At 35.7% G+C, this 18,477-nt stretch overlaps 1 protein-coding gene across 2 annotated transcripts in view; it reads right to left on the bottom strand.

The window, feature by feature from the left end:
• Window positions 1-2,866: 2,866 nt before the first annotated feature.
• LOC107671321 (N-chimaerin) overlaps window positions 2,867-18,477 on the bottom strand; it is a 55,792-nt gene continuing 40,181 nt past the window's right edge. For both annotated transcript variants that reach the window (XM_016464213.1, XM_016464214.1), the window contains exons 7-13: window positions 17,139-17,216; window positions 14,837-14,921; window positions 9,315-9,488; window positions 8,571-8,648; window positions 6,839-6,976; window positions 5,720-5,825; window positions 2,867-3,841 (exon numbers count right to left, since the gene is read on the bottom strand). In XM_016464213.1, coding sequence (XP_016319699.1) covers window positions 3,670-3,841; window positions 5,720-5,825; window positions 6,839-6,976; window positions 8,571-8,648; window positions 9,315-9,488; window positions 14,837-14,921; window positions 17,139-17,216 — 831 coding nt within the window. In that variant the 3' untranslated portion in view covers window positions 2,867-3,669. The remainder of the gene's footprint in view (window positions 3,842-5,719; window positions 5,826-6,838; window positions 6,977-8,570; window positions 8,649-9,314; window positions 9,489-14,836; window positions 14,922-17,138; window positions 17,217-18,477) is intronic.

Genomic DNA, 18,477 nt, shown 5'->3' with positions numbered 1-18,477 from the left:
ATTTATTGCTGTGATGCAAAGCTGAATTTTCAGCATCATTACTCCAGTCTTCAGCGTCACAGGATCCTTCTAATATGCTGATTTGCCGCTCAAGAAACATTTATGATTATTATCAATGTTAAAAACAGTTGTTGTATATATATTTTTTATATTTTCTTAATATTTTTGTGGAAATTGTGAATTTCTTTTAAGGATATTTTGTTGACTAGAAAGTTCAGCATTTATTTGAAATTGATTTTTTGTATTAATGTAATTTACTTTTATTTTTGATCAATTTAATGCGTCCTTGCTCAATAAAAGCATTAAAGGGATAGTTCACTCAAAAATGAAAATTGTATGTTTATCTGCTTACCTCCAGGGCATCCAAGATGTAGGCAAATGGACCATTGACACTCTATCTACAATCTCAATTAGGAGTGTCAATGGTCCGTTTGAGAGATAGGTGGTGGTAATGCACTTATAAGTCTGCGATAAAAAACTATATAAATACTGTTCAGTTTCTTGCACAGACCGATCGTTTCGTGTCTTTACACATCAATGTATCATCACGAGCCGCAGGGTTTCATTTGGTTTTGTTTGTGTATGTTTTTTTGACTCTCAAAGCCGTGATTCCCATCCACTTACATTATATGACTGACAGACTGCAACGGTTTGAGTTAAAAATCTTTGTTTGTGTTCTACTGAAGAAACAAAGTCACCTTTGATAAACATAACATTTTCATTTTTGGGTGAACTATCCCTTTAAAAAATCAGCATATAACAGTATATTGCCTGCACATTTTATATAATTATATATATTTTATATTTAAAACCTTAGTTTAAGCAAATAAACAACAAAAGGTCACACAGTCTAAAACCATGGGTATCCATCAAAGCTCGTCAAGCTTCATGTATTTTTATGAGTGCAGCTCTGAAGGCCATTCATGGGTACCAGCGAGAATAATGGGAGATAATTTAATGGTATTTCATGGAAAATGAAGGCTCTGCAGCTGACAGAAGGGTCAGGAATGAGAGAGAGCTCTGTGAGCAGAAACCTCAGAAACACAAACACAATGCACAACCTGCTCTGATATGATGTGATGCAAAGCCTGACCACATTTTTGTTACTGCAGGGTGAAGCCATGGAAATCTCGTCTGAAGCGATTTGCATGTACATCTAGCAATTAAAACATGAATGTGAAGAGGGGCCGCCGCAGGACCACTGATGTCCGTGTTCATCTCACGATTGAGACTCAGGGCTCTTACATCAGCTGTCACTCCAGATATTACACACACAAGCCCTGCTTCAGCAAGCTCATGCGCTATGACTACAAAAACAAACAATTACTTATTATTCTAAAAATATGCAGCACTTTCCATGAATAAGGCACACAATAGCGCTCGAAAGTCTTTAAAAAAGGCATGTTTTAATTGTTTTCAACAAAGGGTCAGTAAAAGGAGGTGGTTTGTTCAGCGTAACAATCGAAATATTATACGAGATGCTTTATTTTCTGTTTCTTGTATATGAGGATTGCAGTCTTTTCAATCCTGTTACCAAAATTTGGAACAATTTTGAAGTTCCATGTGCGATTATTTAAAAAAATAAAAAATAACGATCAAAATAGCAAGAATACAAAATAATAATAAAGTAAGAATGGGTAACAGAATTGCAATTAACAGATTTATCCTAAATGAAGCACTCAATAGCTACCATCTAGATCGTGACCAAATATTTTTTACAAAACTTTTGTTTTCCGCAAGTTATTTTTGATTACAATAATGACTGATTTATCTTAACAAATGCAGTCAACCCAATTGTGTAAAAATTGAAAACGTGAACTGCAATCATCTTCCCATCATGCTGCAGAAAGGGTCTATGATGATGTCACTTCCTGGGTCACAATGGAGTACGAAAGTGCCCTTTTTCAGTGTCCTTGGATCCAGAACTATTTTTCCCATAGTGATTCTTAAAAAGTCTTTGTTAAATAGTTATAAGCATGAACCAAACCAGCTAGCTACGAAGTGAATCGCAACATTACAAATTTGAAGCAAAAAAACTCTGTAAATGGGCAAGAAAGACAAAGTCTGTGTACTGAACAGCTTTAACGAGGGAAAGAACTACAATCCCATGAAGCACTGCAAAAACGACAGATAAATATTTATCTAAAGATGTTGATTGTGCATGTAGAAACAACATTTTACGTTTATTGCAAAATAATGTGGTGCTAAAGTGTTCTTTTAATGCGATTTGCTTGTTTCGATTCTCTGATTGGTTAAAATTTCTTAGCAGAATCATGGGTAACGTAGTTTTTCAACAGGAATTCTACTGTTAAACTTGATTTAAAAAAAACAAGTTGAAATAATGTGGGCTGATGGCTTTAACAAAAAACATACTATCGATTAACAACTTCATAGCTCACAGTAGGTCTATCTTTAAAGGTTTATAAGCGATCGTTAAAAATCCAATCCCCTATAGACCTTATGCTTCAGAGAAACATGTGAGCGGCCATCTTTAGAAATTTGTCTTTGAACTTCCGTTTTTGCGGTAACTCCATAGCATCACTGTTGAAGTGAATTTACTATTGTAGAGTTGAAAGTTATCATGTGCATTGTAATGTTTGAAGCAGATGTCATAACAAACATCAGTAGACCGGGAAGATTTTAATACGAGCAGTTCGTTCATAAACTCACATGACCTTACCTTAACGCTGCGTAATACGAGCGCAGCGCTGAAAAGGGGCGGAGCTATTGAAGGTCTACAGAAAAAATAAATGGGATTTTTACTTCCAGACTGTTGCACTCTATATTATGGAATACATTTCAAATATTATTTAACATAACCAAAAAAAGAACATTTTAATGCATACATTTGAATAAACTGACCCGGACCACTGTACTAAAAGTACATTTGAATAAATTAATGTATTCATGCTTAAATCAAATACAAAAACACAGAACCAAAAAACATCAAGCAGTCATGTGAGTGCAGGAGTGTTTTCTAAAGGCGAGTCGAAGGTCAAGGATCCTGAAATGTACTTGGACTGTAAATATTCTTCTTGTCTACAGCAGAAGTAATTGTTTCGGCATGTGAAGGCAGAACAGAGTCAGATCAACCGAACAAACAGAAGTAATAAAAAAAACAACCAAAAATCACAGATTTTGAAAAATCCCTGGCGACACTTTACCTGCTGAGCCATAAACATTCATCGCATATACATACATTACATGAATAACATATTTGAGCCGAATGAGCAGTATGAATAATGACTGAGGATTGTCTAAACATGAGTTTATATATCATGTGAAGAGATTATTATGCCTGCACAATGTCACCATCTTTATTTACGACTCTCCAGATAAAGTGTCTCCAGAACTGACAATATCAAATTCACAATGTTTTACAAAAACAAAACAAAAACGCCCGTTTGGAACAGAAACACGATCTGCCAGACCATCCCATAATAATGCTGAAGTACGTCACACACCCTTCAGCTCCAGCGACCCCCGACAAAAATGGGGAGGAAGACATGCAAGAAACAGGAAGATAACTCATCATACAGGGAGAAGTGTTAGTAAGTACTGCTCCAAAAAATGTACTATCATACAAGAGTCCTTCATATTCAAGTCCAGAGCGAGTCAGAGCAGAAGCTGCGGTAAACAGCACAGAGGTTCATTCACGTCAGCGTGACGCTAGAAGAGGATGTCTTCATTCTTGATGAGTAACTCCAGCACCTGTCTCTGGTAGCGGATGTCGTTCAGAGCCGTCATGGCGTCCACATCGGGCGCCCGCATTAAAGTCGGCCCAAAGACAATCCCGAGATTCTCAGCGTTCATCAGGTTATCCTTCTCATTTTGAGTTACCCTGCAGACACACACACACACACACACACACACACACACGTAAATGAAAATGAATTTTAATGGTAATTTTAACAGGAAAAGTAAAAAAAAAAAAAAGTTGGTTAACGTCAAGTTCATTAAAGTTTGTGAATATTGTACAAAACTGTAATAGATCTAAATGGGAAATTTGTGCAAGGTTTACAGTAAAACACTAATATGTACAGATTTTGGAAGTAAAAAACAGTCATATAATTTACAGTAGAAAACGCAAACTGACATTCCCACAGTTCCCTGCGTGACACTACATTTGATGTTTTTTTTCTCCGCCTTATTAGTTATGTACATAGGGTTTTATGTTACATCTTATGTTGTTTTTTGCATTATTTTATTGTAATGCATGTTACCATTATGGTGTTTTGTATTTGTGTGAATCACACTGTACTGCTTCTATATATTAGTATTTACCTCCTCATCTTATGGAAAAGCTGCTTGTGATGAACTCATCGTGAATTCAAATGGTCTCTTTTACTTCCTGTATTATGACGGTGCTTTAGATGGACAAGTCCCTCCCAATAATTAGAAATGACCAAACCGTCCCCCGCATTATCGGATATTCTTGCACTTATCTGCAGCACTCCATAATGCAGCGCTGTTTTTTTAGGATGACAAGTAGGTTTAAAAATCTAACAGCCCTCGTCAGAGTCAAAATATCTGAGCTGGCCAATCAGAGCAAAGTAGGTGGGGTTTACTGTTCACAGAAGCAGAGCGCGAAAGCATCAGCAGTGATGTAATCATTATTGAGAATGTTCGGTTTCGTTATGGTAGGTAGGGTGTGCTTTAAGCCCCCTTCACACCAAGAAAGATAACTATAAAGATAACGATATTAGCGTCCACACCAGTGAATGATATCGTCTGTTCATTCTAAGCACACATGCGTCTGCCGCAAAGATAACTATAAAGATAACGATATTAGCGTCCACACCAGCGAACGATATCGTCTGTTCATTCTAAGCGCACATGCGTCTGCTGCAAAGATAACTATAAATATAACGATATTAGCGTCCACACCAGCGAATGATATCATCTGTTCATTCTAAGCGCACATGCGTCTGCCGCAAAGATAACTATAAAGATAACGATATTAGCGTCCACACCAGCGAACGATATCGTCTGTTCATTCTAAGCGCACATGCGTCTGCCGCAAAGATAACTATAAAGATAACGATATTAGCGTCCACACCAGCGAACGATATCGTCTGTTCATTCTAAGCGCACATGCGTCTGCCGCAAAGATAACTATAAAGATAACGATATTAGCGTCCACACCAGCGAACGATATCGTCTGTTCATTCTAAGCGCACATGCGTCTGCCGCAAAGATAACTATAAAGATAACGATATTAGCGTCCACACCAGCGAACGATATCGTCTGTTCATTCTAAGCGCACATGCGTCTGCCGCAAAGATAACTATAAAGATAACGATATTAGCGTCCACACCAGCGAACGATATCGTCTGTTCATTCTAAGCGCACATGCGTCTGCCGCAAAGATAACTATAAAGATAACGATATTAGCGTCCACAACAGCGAACGATATCGTCTGTTCATTCTAAGCGCACATGCGTCTGCCGCAAGTCTGGCGAGTAAACTAAAAAATGTACTAGCCAATGGCGATTCAATTGCCAAGGTGTTCGTAGAGGGCTGTAGCCACTCATTTAATATTAGTGAACTGTTTTACAACAGAAATGTTAAATGACCGACAGCTTGAACTACCATAAAATGTTTTTTAAGAAAATAAAAAGTTTGTGTTCAAAGGAAAAAAGAATCTCAGATGACTGAATGATGACAGATTTTCACTTGGATTTTCTTGAAGAAGGTCTGATATCCATCCGTTTCTCACCTCTTTAAATGTGCCATGAGATATCGCAGTGTCTCGCAGTGAGCAGGAGGCAGCTGCTTCAGAGCTTCATGCAGAGCTTCCAAACGCTGATCTGTGTCTGTCAGCTCTGACACAAACAAACAAACAAACAAACAAGCAGATCAAAAACTCTCATCTGTCTCAACACATCTGCAGTATGATTGTCAAACTGATCTGTAGGCTCTGTTTCAAAACACAGCAAACACATCAAATTGAATATCATATGTGACCCTGGAGCACAAAACCAGTCATAAGTCGCTGGGGTATATTTGTAGCAATAGCCAAAAATACATTGTATGGGTCAAAATTAACGATTTTTCTTTTATACCAAAAATCATTAGGATATTAAGTAAAGATCATGTTCCATGAAGATATTTTGTAAATTTCCTACTGTAAATATAACAAAACTTAATTTTTGAAACAGAAACTGTTTTGTAAACATAACAGAACCAACATAAACGTATTGCAGATATGATAAAAGTTCAAAAATGTAATGTACACATTTAGAATTAGTCTGATTCAAAGGAGAATCAGAAGGCTGAATCCTGACTGACAGAGGAGGAGCTGGGGATGGAGGAGGGTAATTAGCTATTGAGCAATGCGAAAACTGCTGATAATACGGAGGGTCCTTATATATGAATGCTTAGCTGTCATATTCCCATAGGTAGATGGGGATCAGCGATGGGGATCAGCTGAGAGTCAGCTGATGCGAGCTTGACTAACGTGACCTGCCAGAACTAACGCTTACGCTTGATTTATTCAGCTTTCAGATGATGTATAAATCTCAATTTCGAGAAATTGACACTTATGACTGGTTTTGTGGTCCAGGGTCACATATGAGGTGCTCTATTTTCTGTTTATTACATTTGAGGTCTGCAGCTTTCTCTATGCCCATACCAAAATTTTGGACAATTTTGAAGTCTAAAACCCTGATGTGATTATTTTCAAAGAATAAACATTAATGCACAGCATTGCATATATCTCGTGCTTTTGATGAATCCAGCTTTTCTATTCAATAAACGGAGGTGAAATATGGGGAAAGAGCCAGAATTGAGTGTCAGGCACATTGACTGCTAGAGAAACATGGAGGGTGAGACTCACTGGCAGCCTCGATGAAGCGCGGATATGCGTCATACGTGATGACGGGGATCGGCAGGTCCCTGAAGTAGAGTTTAAGAGCACCTGTGAGGACGTTGATGTCTTCATAGACGTTTACGGAGATGTCTGCTTTCTCTCCATCTGAATACATTCACACACAAACACTCAGATCAAAGACACATTTCACGCTCGGCTCCAGGGAGAGTCAGTCCTCTGCTGCTGGAAGCAATGCAGCGGGAACTGCACTTATCTGCATTGACAGCGCTCTTGTTTGCTCTGGGGACTGAACATGGAGACATTTAGCTAACTTGATCTTTTTCTGAGCTTGTGAGAATACTTCTGTACTGTGATGCTGCCGTGGTGCAGGTGTTTAGTGCTGTTATGCCATATAACTGCTTCTGTATTTCAGGTTTCAGTGTTATTTCAGTATCATTTAAACACTACCGGCCAAACATTTGAAGTCATTAAAATTTCTCTGAAAGAAATCTTTTATGCCCACCAAGGCTGCATTTATTTGAACAAAAATAAATATAGCAAAACCATGAAATGTTATTACAATTTAAAACATTGTTTTCCATTTTAAAATATTTGAAAATACAATTTATTCCTGTGATGCAAAGTTGAATTTTCAGCATCTTGACTCTTTACTCTAACATCTTTTATCTTGTGTCACATGACCCTTCAGAAATCATTCTAATATGCTGCTTTGCTGCTCAAGAGACATTTCTTATTGTTATCATTGTTAAAAACAGTTGGTGCTGCTTAATATTTATGTGGAACCAGTCCTGCTGGAATTCATCTTTTCCATCAAAGGAATAAATTACATTTTATTATTAATATTATTAAACTAGAAAACTAATTGTAATAAAATTTCACCATATTACTGTTTTTACTGTATTTCGATCAAATAAATGCAGCCTTGGTGAGCATAAGAGACTTCTTTTAAAAACATTAAAAATCTGAATTATTCCAAATTTTGACTGGTAGTGTTTACTATTATAGTATTTATTAATATTTTGAACTGTCTTTTATTATTTTATTTTTTTTTACATTTTATTTGTATATTTTCATTTCATTTTAAGATTAAGTTTTAGTGATTTTGTTACTTTTATTATTATTTAATTATTTAAAAAATGTTTTAGTTTTAGTAATTTTTGTACTTCAACTTAAATTAATATTTTAAAGTTTTTCATTTAATGTTTATATGTCATTTTATCTGAGCTTTATTTCAATTAACAAAAAGAAAAAAAAAATCAATAAAAGTAAAAATAGTGAATAGTAAAATTTAAAATTCACATTTCTTAGAGTCGTACTGGATATTTTGCAGTCTTTATCAGAACTCTACTTGTACTGAGCTGAAATAATGCTGCAGCTGCACAGCCGTCACAGCGTTCAGTAGAAACCTGTAGAGATCACATGATTTCTTTCTCTCTAGCTTGTTCATATCCCCTCTCACGTTCTCTGATACTGTCCTCATGTCATCTGAGAGTCATTATGAAACAGTAATGCATATGAATACCAACAGATGGGCGAAAATCCTCCTACAAATGTGCCACTTTACATTACATAAACCCACAGCTCTATACGCATGACAAAGAGTGACCTAAAAAAGCAGCGGTGAGCATGTGTATGCGATTTATCAGGATTACACACACAGATACGCATGTAGGTGTGTGTAGGAATGTGGGGGTTGTGACGGATCAGTACGGTACACAATCAGACAAACGCCACTCACCTCTGTCAAACGCTAACTTCACATCTTCAATTAAGTCGCTGAACCCAGAGATTCGATAGAGACCCTCCGACTTCAAACCTGAGAGACAAGACAGTTCAAGAATGTGTTTTACAGCACACATAACGCTTTGCTGTCTCTCCAATAAAAGCTAAGGTAATATGTGTAGCACTGTCAAGACTTCTGAACAGTTTTAGCAAGCAGTTTTTGTTTATTAGAAAATCTTGTGAAAACAAAAACATGAAAAAATAACACAAAACAAAACAAACGAAAAAATAATAATGAAAAAATAGGCTGAACAAAAAACAAAACAAAACAAAATCCACTGGTCATAATATTGGCTATCAGTATTAGCAATTGGTTTTTTGTTTATTAGAAAAATCACTATTTATCATTGACCATGTTGAGAATAATAAAGAACAATAAAAACAAACAAAACAAAACACAACATAACAAAAAACAACACAACAAAAAACTACAAACAAAACTCAACATAAAATATTTATAGCATAATATAAGCCACTGGCCATAACAATGGCTATCAGTATTAGCAAGCTGTTTTTACAAGAGAAGCACAATATATCAATGACCGTGTAAAACAAAACAAAACAAAACCAAAATAAACAAATAAAATAAATAAACAAAAATGTACACAACATAAAACACTTATTGGTTCTCGGTACTGACAAGACGTTTTCTATCTCTGCATCACTGTTTAGTGTAAATCAGAGTCAGTGATTCAGTCACCTCGTGCTTCGATCTCTCGTATGCACATGTCCACCACCATGGGTCGTGTAGCGTTATGAGCCTTGACCAGTGTGGTGAGATCACAGCTGTAAACCTTCTTCACATGCTTCAGGTCCGGCTTGCAGTCGTTGGGCACCATCTTTGAGCACTGCTTATGGACATTCAACCCACAATCTGAGAAACACACACCACACACACAGATTTAAATCAAATACACTGCAGCTGACCAAACAACCCCATTCTAGTCTTAATTTCATCATTCCTGTCAAAACAATGGCTAAATCAATCAGTAAATCCACTGTGTTCAGCCATACGCTGAAATCACAGAAGTAGTATGCTGTGTGTACAGCGCAGATGTTATCGATCCTGAGGCAGATGTGCTTTAGTTAAATTAGAGACCCCAGCATGCTGAGCTTTCACGCTGCTTAATCAGTGACCTCTCTTGACCTCTGATCAGTGATGTCGGCGCCTCTGATTGGCTGATGGGGATTTCAATAGTGTCACCTTGGCGATGACAGAACATGCCAGGAATACAAATGGTGCCTTATAAAATATGCATGAGCAATTTTTAGGCACCTAATAGCTTCATAACCCTCGAAAATAAATCTCTGAGAACCTGGAGTGTGAAAAAAAAAATGAAATAAACAATATTTAATTAATGGGATGGTTACTGTAAGCCAAAAATAAAAATTGAATACAAATGGTGCCTTATAAAATATGCATGAGCAATTTTTAGGCACCTAATAGCTTCATAACCCTCGAAAATAAATCTCTGAGAACCTGGAGTGTGAATTAAAAAAAATGAAATAAACAATATTTAATTAAAGGGATGGTTACTGTAAGCCAAAAATAAAAATTGTGTCATCATTTATCTCACGTTGTTTTAAACCTGTATGACTTTCTTTGTGTGGAACATGGAATTTGGGAAACCAAACAGTTTTGGTGACCATTGACTTACACTGGGTTTTTGTCTACACAATTGAAATCAATAGGAACCAAAACTGCTTAGTTACCAACATTCTTCAAAATAACATTTTACGTTCAGCAGAAGTAAGTTATACAGGTTTGAAACGACATGAAAGTGAGAAAATTATGACAGAATTGCAATTTTTTTGGTGGAACTATTCGTTTAGTTATAAAACACTTCACCAAATATATATTTTCTCTTGAAATAAATAAATAAAAACTGTTTTAGGAAATGTAGTAACGTAGTTGTTTTCCTGTAAAAATAAGTAAACTCAAAACTCAAAACCTGAATCCATCAAAGACAGGCAAAATATGTAAATTGTTACAATTTACATTAAATGTGACAATTTAAGCAAGAACAATTGTACGAACATTTTACGTAAGAATGAGAAATTTACATAAGAATAAATTTATATGAAAATGAGCTCTCGTTTAATGAATGAGCCTGTATCTCCAAAAAAAAAGTTTGTTTTCTCAAACATCCTCTGTCTTCCATTTGTGGGACAAACAGATAGTCTCGCCCCAGACTCGTGCTATATATAAATTAGCTTTAAATTAGTTCTTTTAACCAGCAAAAACAAACTAACCCCCAACTGCACCCATGCAACCAGGCCAGACACACACAAGAGCTCACACAGCAGATGCAAATTTAGGCAAATCAGCTGATTAATATATAATGTGCCTCCTAAATGGGCCAGCTGCTTCAAAGCAAGTAGCAGAGACAGAACACAGAAAAAAAGAAGAAGACCAAGAATGCAGAAAAATACAGACAAAAAGCAGACTGCGAGCTCAGGGCAGATGTGTGGGACGCTCAGTGAGCCACGCTAAAAACAAAGTGACCTGGAGGAAAGAGAGAGAGATATGGAGCTCTACTGCTCTTCAGATCTGTACTCAGACGTAATGCTGCAGTGGGCAGTGATTGTCAGTCCTGCGGGCTTCAGCAGACCTCATTTCCTGCAATAAATGGGCCAAACGCTCTGCTCTCTGCCTGCCTGCCTGCAAGGTTTAAACCCATAAGACTGTCATTCTCAATCACTTCATTGTCTACTAAAGATCAATTACAATTAAGGATGATGAAAAGCAAAAATCGATCTTAAAATGCATGTGCCACGTTCTTAGAAATATAATATTCATACTTATTCATACTCTGTTGACTATATAAACAGCAAGTTACACCTTCCTTGAATCTTACTGTACACATCTTAATATATATATAAAAAAAAAAAAAGATTGACAAAAATATTTTGTCAAGGTGCTGCAAAAAGCATTATTCATAAACATGACATTTGCAAATCATGAATATGCCGTTTTTATGTTGAATACGACGTTTTTATATTTTATGTCATTTTTTTTTATGTCATTGTCATTTAAGAGCTTAAGATGAAGTTAGATGAAGATGAAGTAACATTCATTAAAAAAAAAATGAATGTTACATCTTTGACCCCATATTTTAATCTGTAGCTGGTGGCTGATTTCCATTTTTTTTTTTTACCTCAAAACAATAAGGGGCAATTCCTGGAATTAGAATGAAGTCTAATCTAAACTGCTGAACACAAATACTGAATTATTCGCCGACACTTATTGTAAAGATTCTGCGGGGTGTGATTAAAAAAAAAAGCCCCTTGAGCGACTCTGTCGTCTTGAGACTTCAGCCATGCAGAACGGTAATTATTTTTGAAAAAGAAGAGTGAGGTTTATGATAAGCGGAGGAGACAGGTGCTAATAGAGAATGCACATCTCTAATGCATTCAGTCTGTTCGCTCAGGTCTGCCGAGCCCTTGTTCAGCAAAGTGGCGTAGAGGTGACCCCTGGCCCACATGTGAACCAGATATATATCAGGACACGCATTCATACAACAAACACATCTCTGCTTGAGAATGAGCGCATGTTTGTGTGTAGTTTAAGCCTTTAGGAGAGCTAAAATAGCCATTCGATTGGTTTTTATAAGCGCTATTAGATGAAAAACGATGTGTATTTGAAGCCAGTATATAAAATGACAATGCATTTGATATATTTAATGCATTTTAAAGATAGTAAATGCCAGTGTTATCACTGATATACTATTACAGATTTTGAGTAGAATTGTATTTTATTTTTACATTTTCTGTTTTCATTTTAATACAGGCTTCAATTAAAGTGTTACCCAAAAGTATTATAGAAGCAAACATCTTGGGTGAAATTCAGATGTCTTCTTCCATGTGAGAATGTTTTGAGCCAATGCTGTTCCTGTATCCTGAAATTCCCTCTCACACTCACTGTGTGACCCAGTGCTGCTACGAGCCCTGAATTTTAATGTGTGTGTGTGTGTGTGAAGTGGAGCTGGTTGCGAGCTCTCAGCCCCTCTTCTCATTATAAAGACATGCCAGCTTTGTTTTCAGTCTCTGCCATGATGGACTGGGCTGAGGGGGAGGGGGAGGGGGGCGCTTTATCCTCTCATGAGGCAATGTAGCACAACATGCCCGGGCACTGGGGCTGGCACGCTGGCACACACCCAAAACAATAGCTCGGAGTCTCACTCTCACAGACTTAAAGAAAAAGAAAGAAGAAAGCATGTCAGATCACAACGCTGAATGCAAATCTCTACATCAAATGAGATTTCACTGCCCTAGATTCTGCTGGCATCACAGAATGAGAGAGAGAGAGAGAGAGAGAGAGAGAGAGAGAGTGACAGAGAGAGAGAGAGAGAGAGAAAGAGAGAGTGACAGAGCGAGAGAGAGAGAGAATGGTATGAGTAGAGGTGAGAAAAGGAGGTGGATACAAGTAGCGTAAAAGGGTCTCAGAATAAGGGATTTTGAACACAAGCTGCTTTCAAAATAGTTATGCATTATTCATGAAGCCAGTTCATGAAAACATATGTGTCACTCACATTATCCTATAAATAAATCATTAAAACAAAAACAACCAACCACAGTATCATTCCTCAAAGAAAAAAAAAGTGAATTAAACAGAGATTAGAACTCCTAATGTGTATTTAAAAAAATAAAAATAAATAAATGATGGATATTTTGTATCTAACATGATAATGAAAACAAAGACTAATCTATAGTAGCAACAAAATAATCAAAGATTATTTAAAACATGATAAATTAAAGCACTTGAACCACTATTCATGAAAAAAATTGCATGCATAAATTAAACAAAATGGTTCAATCCCACTTTAAATGGCTGAAAGTGGAGGCACATTCTTTTAAAATAATGTATCTCTAAATGAGGAATAAAACATAAGTCTTCATCTGTCTGTTATCATCATAATGTTCTCTCCTTTCAGCATTCAGTCCGTTTCCAGTCTATGTTGCCTCCACAGGTTAATGAGCATTCACATACACATCCGCCAGAGCAACACACTGACCTGATGAGCGCTGATCGTGTGTGTGAATAAACACATAATCAACTCTGCACGAGCATCACAGCTGAGATATGTGTGGGAACCCCCCCCAAATCTGTCCTAATGTCATCAGGAGAAGCTAGTGAACACTTCAGAGAGGGTTCAGGGGGTGGAAGTTAATAGCTTTAACGACACACAAACACATTACATTTATAAACACAAGGGCATATCATTGATCACCATTATAATCATGGAGAACCAACAACTATTAAGATTTTTAGATCTTAATTGATTTCGGAAACTGTTTTCTTAAGTGTTTCCTTTTCGAATTGTTTCCTACAGTCTTGAAAATAAAGGTTCTTTATTGGCATCTATGGTTCCATGAAGAACCTTTAACATCCATAGAACCTTTCCATTCCACAAAATATTCTTTATAGTGGTTGTTAGATTATTAATATGTTCTTCACACTATGAAATAATGGTTCTTCTATAACATTCCTGCAAAGAGACCCTTTTGGAACTTTTGTTAAAGCGTGAATTACAAACCTACCAAAATATAAAATAATATAAACATAATTAAAAAAAATAGTTGTAGGCATAACTAGTATGTAATAGAGACATAACTATGTATTAACATTGCATTTGGTCAAAACCATGTTACCTACACTCTGAGAAAATAAAAGAACCATTAACATCCATGGAATCTTTCCATTCTACAAAATATTCTTTACATTCACACTAAGAAAATTATGGTTCTTTTAAGAAGTGTTCACCAAAAATTACCAAAACTGGTTCTTCTACAGGCATCACTGTAAAAAAAAAAACCTTTAGGAACCTTTGTTTAAGATTGTTATCCAAACCGACTGAGTCTCTATGTGAATGTATGTAAATATAAAATAATAAAGATATAATAAATTAAACAAGTTAGTCATAACTATGTAATACGTATGGGATTTGGTGGAAAGCATGTTTTGGTAACACTTTATTTTAAGGTGCCCTTGTTACACGTTACATGTACTTACAATTATAATAACAATTAATTATGCATAATTACATGCAAGTGACCCTAAGTCAAACCCTAATCCTAACCCTAACCATATAGTAAGTACATGTAGTTAATTAATATTATTCAGTACTTATATTTATAATTACACTGTAACAAGGACAGTTTAAAATAAAGTCTAACCCATGTTTTCTATGGTGATTTTGCATTGGGCGTGTGTTGATTTACCTGCACATTTGACTCCCTGAGCGATGAGTCCCCACATGAAGTTGGCACAGTACTCACACCAGTGCGGCCCTCTGAAGGTGTGCACCTGCAAGGCAACACGCAAACACAATAACATACAAATCAACTTCTGCTCCTCTGAGCTGTTTAAACCTGCTAATAAAGATGAATGTGTGATTAGAGCAGTGTCAAATCTGACTGCTGTTTAATCCAATCACAATTAATCAACAGCCCTGCTCTCTTGCTCTCTTCTCTCCACCAGGTAACAGCTCACCCAATCAGACACGTATAAAAGCTCCTGCGGGACGGGCCCGCTGGCTCTCTGAGCTCCTGTAGGAGCTGCCAGGGTTTACTATCCTAACAGAAGAGCCATCTTACAGTAGATGATGAAATCACTGTACATCACACTGACATCAACATGAGAAGTGCCCTATTTACGTATAAAAGAGGTCTGAGGAATTTAAATGATTCATTATTTACAGAACTGTGGGGATTTAGCGGTTTATGGAAAAGAGGACAAAGAAAAGCATGATGCTTACTGGATTATCAAAAGAAAGCCTTCTTTCTTATTTAAGAAATGTATGTAAATGTATGTATATGTATGTAGTAAATAATTATTAACATTTTTAACACATAAATAAATGGAAATTAAATATCACTTATTAATGAATTAATATATTTTTAAAACTGCCTAAATTATTAATAAAATATAATTTTAACATTATTATCATTTACTAACAAAAAAGAAATAATACAACTAAATAAATTATTATCTAAAATATAATAAATTTATATTACATACACGTTATATATATATATTAATAATATATTTTAATGAAAAAAAATCATTTTACTTTCATATTATAGTGTACTGTTTATTAAGAAATAATATAATTAAATATAAAATTATAACAAAACGTAACCCCACATTGTATTTTTTTTTTTAAAGACTGTACTTTATCTCAATATACCATGTCTAGTATATGAATGCTCAGTGTAAACACTGATGGTTCTATGTTTCTAACAATAATAACTTGAATCTGAAGTAATTTTCACTGTACTGCTGATGAAACCAGTCACTATCTAGTATCTGAGCATCAATTATCACGCAACAACAAGGGGAAAAACACAAGCATGAGAGAAAGCAAGCAGCAGAAAGAGCTGTTGGTGGAGTCAGCAGTCTGTGAGGTTTTGACTCTACAGACAAACTGAAGCTGAGAGGGGGCTGGGGGTCTGGGGCGGCACTACCTGCTGATGATAGAAACCAAATGAGGAAACGCTGTTATGTTTACCAATCCTCTATCAGTTCCTAATCTCTCCATCTGTCACCCCAAACAACCTCCCTCGCGCTCCCTTCCTCTCTCATGCAAACACAAGATGTTTTTATTCTATCTGTTTTTCAGAACCTCTGGCTGAACTGCCTCTAAATAACCCAAACAGACTCACGGCTTACAGCATCTCAACTCTTCCAACGTCTCCAGAAACCTGCACTCGCTGCCACGGCAACAACACACCCCTCGGGACAGATTCAAATCACATTTGGGGAGAATTTGCATAACGTGCTATGACATAGTCACGCTAAAAGTGAGTCACAACAACACAACAAAGTCGACATTTTAATGAATCATAGTAGAATTGAGATGGAATTGAGACCATTAGGCAAAAAAACAAAAAAAAAGGTGATAAACCATAAATAATAATATTACCAATTTTATTTATTGCTAATATACCAAAAATACTAAAGTGTATTTTTCTTATCCCAGTGGCAAATCGTTTTTACTCGTTTAAGCACAAATCAAACGTAATTAACCAAGATTTATGCATTAAACAAGAAACAAAATAACAAAAATAAACTATAAAATAAATACAAATTCTTTCATTTTTAACAATTTGACAAAACCGTGCAGTATTTATTTTTTCAAGACTATTATATCACAAAAACATCATTTATGAATCAAAATTAAGACAGAAATTGGATAATTTTGAAAATGCGAAAAAAAAAAAAAAAAGTTAACAGACCACAAACAATAATATTACCAATATTATTTAAAAATATATCAATAAATATTACCAAGATTATTTTTCGTAACCCATAAGCAAATAGTTTTTGTTCTGTGAACAAAAAAATCCAATCGGGTAACAAAAATAAACTTTTTCAGAAAATCTTGACAAAAAAATTGACAGAAAATTGGCAAAAACTTGACACATTCCTCTTGTCAAGACTTTAACAATGTCTTCATGCAAACAATGATTTCTAGTAAAATAATCCCATTAAAGCAGGCCGTGAGCCTTTGCGGATCCTTACCTTGAAGTTGTGGACTTTCTCGTACTTGGGCGCCCGTTCGCTCTCCTTCAGCGTGGCTCGACGGACCAGCGACGTGAGCTGCGAATAAGCAAAGAGTTTGAGAGGTTGCCAGAGCGTGGCCGGAGGTTTCTGAGGACTCAAGTAGAGAGAGAGAGAGAGAGAGAGCGAGAGAGAGCAAGAGAGAGAGAGAGAGAGAGAGAGAGAGAGAGAGAGAGAGCGCGTAGGGGGAGATAAGGAGTGGGACGTAATGAGAGGTGAATGAGTCATGGATCAGCTCTGAGCTCATACTCCTCTAATAAAAGCACAAAGCCACCACAAGAATCCACCATAAACACAACCCACACTATGTATGAGGACTGAACGATTTGAAAAAAAAAAGAAAAAAAAAAAAATCTAATTGCAATTACAATTAAAAAAAAATGTTTGTAAGGCTGCATAAGTTGGCTAAAATTTTGTGATTATGTACGTAAAATATCAAATAAAAATGACAATATTTATTGTAATATTTATGGATGTCTTCATTAATTTATAAACATTTAAACATTAAACAACAACAATAAGTTGTTATTATTATCATTATTATTATTAAATAGAAAAGAGTATTTATTCAATTAAATACAATGTTTAATATTTAATTCATTTTCAAACATTTAAACATTAAACACCACCACCACCAACAATAATAATAGCTATTATTACAAAATAAAAATATAAACATGACTAAATAAAAACAAAATAAGAAATATTACTATTGGTATACTCAAATTAATTATTAATTATTATTATTACAACAACAACAACTGTAAAATTACAATTAAACCACAGCCTTTGTGATGTGATAAGCCTTGCTGTGATTTTGGTTTTATTTTGACTAACTGTGTATCTATATTTATCACAGGGCTCTCTGGAATACCTGACTGTAAATGGTCAATTGAGTAATTCTGTGGTCAAATATTTTTGAATAATGACGCAAACCTGACTAAAGCCCACAGTAACCAAGTTCCTAACTATTTCATAGATGTGCTAGTTTCATATCTCCTTTGTCACGCCACAGTTACAAAAGATATGAATTATACATGATACAAGTTTAGCCCTACTTCACACATAATAAAAAAAAACATTCAACTCAAATCAATATTTCAAGACCCATGTATTTATTTACTGTTCACTGAAATGGGTTTGTCATAAAACATTAATAAAACGCAGGAAAAAAAAAAGTGGAGTGAATTTCCATATTGGACATGGGGATTCATCAGGCCTGAACCTGCTCACTGTGTGTAATGAAATCAACTTCCTGCTTCATTCACAGGACTCTCTCCTCTCCATCTCAAGACACACA

This window comes from Sinocyclocheilus anshuiensis, unplaced genomic scaffold, assembly GCF_001515605.1.
Source record: "Sinocyclocheilus anshuiensis isolate Anshui unplaced genomic scaffold, SAMN03320099.WGS_v1.1 scaffold284, whole genome shotgun sequence".
Taxonomy (NCBI): domain Eukaryota; kingdom Metazoa; phylum Chordata; class Actinopteri; order Cypriniformes; family Cyprinidae; genus Sinocyclocheilus; species Sinocyclocheilus anshuiensis.
Note: the sequence above shows the minus strand (reverse complement) of the source record. Positions and strands in the feature narration are given on the sequence as shown.